Below are 4,063 nucleotides of genomic sequence, written 5' to 3' on the forward strand. Positions count from 1 at the left end.
CCCTGAGCCAGGGAAACCCCAGGAGCAGATCGACCCCACAACACACGGGGGCGCCCTGAGCCAGGAAGCATGCTTCAGTTCTGTCTCACGTGGTCATCATGAATAGGAATGAACTTGAAGGTCACTGACAAGAGCATCCCTCTAGCAGAACAGGGTGGTAGACACCTCCTGAGCCGAGGGGTCATGACTGACACTGTCCCTGACAGGCTGCACTGAGAAGGTCCAGCCCAGGGGGTTCCAGCAGAACATGTGAACAGCGAGTGTGGGGTCCATGCTGGGAAAGCAGTCCTGGGCTCTGAAAGGCCACGGCCGAGGAGCTGGCCAACATGAGGCAGCAGAAGCGACCTGACAACCAGGAATGTGGACGATGATGTCAGGCTCCCAAGCCAGAGGGAGAGAGGCCTAGGCCCCCTGGGCAGATGGACCTTGGGGCTGGGAAGGCACTGGGCTGGCATGGAGGTGCCCGGGGCTGTGATGGACAGGGAACCATGTTAACAGGTCTCCCTGGTTAAGCAGCAGGCCTTGTATTTAAGGTTAACAGTTGCCAAAGGACCAGGGGTAGAGAGTGCCGACGTCTGCAACACTGTAGCCTTGACCATTACTACCTGCTACAGCTGTTGTTGTTGTTGTGTGTCATCGAGTCACTTGCAACTCACAGCGACCCTATGCACAACGGCCCTAAACCCTGCTCTGTCCAGTGCCAATCTCCCTGTCTCTAACACACCCACCCCCATTACCCCCCGTCACTGAATCAATCCGTCTCCTAGGTCATCTTCCTCTCCTGCACTGTCCCTCCACCCTCCCAAGCATGACGTCCCTCTCCAAGGACTGGGCTGCTCCTTGGAGGCAAGGATTCTGACGCTTCATCTGACATACTTTGGACATGTTGCAAGGAGGGACCAGTCCTGTTACAGTAGCAGCAGCTAATACCGTGTCTTCACAGCCTTCAGGGCTGGTGGAAAGAAACCCTTCAGGTCTAGAACTGTACTCACCCCCAGGTTTAACCTCCAGCCAAATAACTCAAACTGAGACATGCACTGCTGTCAAGTTAGGACTGACTCAGACGCGTCTGCAGAGGCTGTAAATCCAGTGGAAGGCGAGTGACCATCTCCCCTGCGGGTGGATCCGAACTCTGGGAGAGGCACAGCCTTTGGGCCGGCATCGCGGCTCTGTTCTGACTAAGAGCCGCAGCCGGAGCAGCCCAGCCAAACTGCAGACAAGCCAGGAAGGTGAACCACATCACGGAGGGCCCTTGCTTAGACCAGGCACTCGGGATCTGCCGCCCATGGAGAAAGCTCAGAAGGCAAGTGGGATGGGGGCTGTGGAGCTCCCCCAGAATGAAGCAGGAAACACACAGGAGCGGGAGCTCTGACCCGACCACATCGCCCTCTTCTTCCACAGAGATTACAGCCTTGGAGACCCTCCTCCGTCCTCTGAAGTCTCCATGAATCACAATCAAATGCTGGCAGTGGTTTGTTTTGGAATTTTTTTTACAGAAGCAGATCACACAGCCAGGCATTTCCTCTGGGGAGCTGCTCGGAGGATGGGTTTGAACCACTAACCTTTAGACTACTATGTTCAATACTACCGAGTAACTTTAAACAACAAGCCCTGGTGGCCCTGTGTTTAAGCACTCGGCTGCTAGGGAAGAGATCAGTGATGTGAACGCACCAGGCACTGGGCAGGAGAAAGGCGGGGCCTTGCACTCTGCTGTTCCCCACTGCCGTGAGCGGGCATCCCCTCAGGACTCTCCTGTCTGTGACAACTGCCCCATGGCTGCCCCACTCCCGTCAGGCCCCAGCACAGCCCAAGCTTGAAGCCCTCACTCCCTCCCACGCCAGCTGGCATCGCTGCCACTCACAGCAGCCGACCGACAAATCTGGGTGTCATCTCAGGCGCCTCTGGGCATCTGCCCATCAGGATCCTGTTACCGCCTCAGTGACTTCCCAGGCAACGCTGGGCACCCTGCACACGACAGTCGCCCGGTGGCGGGGACAACGACACGGCGAGTGAGGAACGGGCCCAGCATCAGGCAGCCATCGGCCAGGCTGAACAGAAGTCACACTCCCCGACTCAGGCCTGGACGGTGAACAATCACCCGGGGGGGAAATGCACGCACCCTTTGGGACAATCAACCACACACTGTCCCGGGCAGCACTAGCCCAGGAAGAAGGATCAGAAGGCAGGAATGGAGAGGACAGGTGGAAACGGGACACACAGGGAAGGAGTGGGGAGAGTGCTGTTACAAGGTGGGCTTTGCAACTAAGGGGACGACACAAGATGTGTGAACCAAGGAGAGGGATGATTTGCTTTGTAAACGTCCACACCAAACACAGTAAAGTCTCAAAAGAAGAGAAGCCACGCTCTTCCCCACTCACGCCTGCTCCCAGGGGCCCCGCCCCCAAAAACACTGCCCCTCAGACCCAGGGATGCGGCTCACAGCCCTGCCCCACCCAGTCTGCAGCCACATGGCTTGAGGACAATTTGAATGTCCCCCCAAAGCTCAGGAATGCAACAGAGACCCCTCCAAAGAGTCACAGGAGGAGATGGGACACCAGCCCCATTGCTGATGGGTCCTGAACAATAATTTCTGGGGTGCAGGAATGGTGGTACCCAGCCTCCATGGAGACCCGGCTGGAAGCCAACAGCGACCTCTCTAGGGACTGAATACAGCCAAAGGCTGAGCTTCAAGGGTTCAGGGACCCTGTGCTCAAAGGGTGTGGGGTGCCCTGAGAGAGGCCTGGTGCCGTGGTGGTTAGCTGAAGGTCAGCGGCCTGAACCCACCAGCTGATCTGAGGGGCCACTGCTGCAAAGACGCACAGCTTTGAGCTCTACAGGCCAGTTCTGTCTCGCTGGGTGATGAGCTGGACTCTGCCAAGGGGCCCAGCGGGACTGGCCACATTTTCCCAGAAACCATCAGACTTCGGTTAGCAGTCAAATGCTCCATCTGTGGAGCCACCAGGAAACCTACTGGTGACAGGTAACTGCCGACACCTGCGTGGACCAGCCCACCTGAGGGGCTCCCGAAGGCTCCGGACCTTTACGGAAGCTGGACGCCTCCTCTTTGAACCGGAAAGTGGCTGGTGGACTGGAACTGCCAACCTCCCAGTGAGAAACCCCGCGCTTCATCCAGAAACCAGGACTGTGGCTGGGTGTCTAGTCAGCTCTTGGCTCAGTGACCCTGGGGACAGCAGACAACTCTGGGAGCCGCTCAGCCCCTTCCCCTCTGGGTCAACGAGGCCAATGCTCGGATGTGGACTGGACTTCAAGACTCTGAGCAGACAGGCAGCCTGCTTGACGCTACCAGATGTGTGGTGTTAGGCTGCCATTGGGAATGAATAATCACCCATTTCACAGGGGGGAACACTGAGGCATTTCTAAGAAATAAAGCAGCTCTTTTGAGTCCCAGAGGTCTGACTTCAAAGCTCCTGACCCAGGACCCCAGGGCAGACCAGTGGGGACCACTCCCCCACAGATGACTCCCAGGGGCCCACCTCGGTGGGCGATCTCGGCCTTCAGCAGCCCCTCCATGGCATCGGACTCGGCCAGGTCCAGGGGCAGGTCCCCATCGCTGTTGACAGCGGCGATGTTGGCCCCGTGGTTCAGGAGGTACCTGGGTGGAGGCGAGGAGGTCAGGGCTGCCGAGCCAGACCCCCGCCCGGTGGAGGCCCTGCCCATCCTCCCAGCCTCACCTGGCGATGTCCAGGTAGCCACAGGAGGCGGCCACGTGCAGGGGCGTCCAGCCCTCGTTGTCCGCCTGGTTCACAGTGGCCCCCTGCTCCACCAGGAAGCGCACCACCTCCAGGTTCTCATCTATGCAGGCCTGGGGACAAGGAGGGCAGTGAGCCTGTGGTCCATCATATGCTGGACATGGTGGAGGGAGCAGGGCTCCAGGAGGGGGCACAGCACGCAGGTGCAGAGGGCTGGCTGTGCACTCCAAGCCTTGGTGATGGGCAGGTGTGTGGGCATTGGGAGCCCAGGGGGACAGTGCCACCGACACTCCGGAATGCCCAGGGAGAAAAGACTTCCCTCTCGGAGGCAAGAACCCAGAGGGGGCTGTGGG

The 4,063-nt window shown here is 58.8% G+C and overlaps 1 protein-coding gene across 1 annotated transcript in view; it reads right to left on the reverse strand.

Annotated features, from left to right (window-relative positions):
* Window positions 1–4,063, reverse strand: part of PPP1R12C (protein phosphatase 1, regulatory subunit 12C) — a 20,809-nt gene that overhangs the window by 11,472 nt on the left and 5,274 nt on the right. Inside the window, exons 2-3 of the mRNA XM_006901828.1 lie at window positions 3,693–3,823; window positions 3,495–3,613 (exon numbers count right to left, since the gene is read on the reverse strand). Coding sequence (XP_006901890.1) covers window positions 3,495–3,531 — 37 coding nt within the window. The 5' untranslated portion in view covers window positions 3,532–3,613; window positions 3,693–3,823. The remainder of the gene's footprint in view (window positions 1–3,494; window positions 3,614–3,692; window positions 3,824–4,063) is intronic.

The sequence above is a fragment of the Elephantulus edwardii genome, unplaced genomic scaffold, assembly GCF_000299155.1.
Source record: "Elephantulus edwardii isolate Elephantulus edwardi_28Jun2011 unplaced genomic scaffold, EleEdw1.0 scaffold00348, whole genome shotgun sequence".
Classification (NCBI taxonomy): domain Eukaryota; kingdom Metazoa; phylum Chordata; class Mammalia; order Macroscelidea; family Macroscelididae; genus Elephantulus; species Elephantulus edwardii.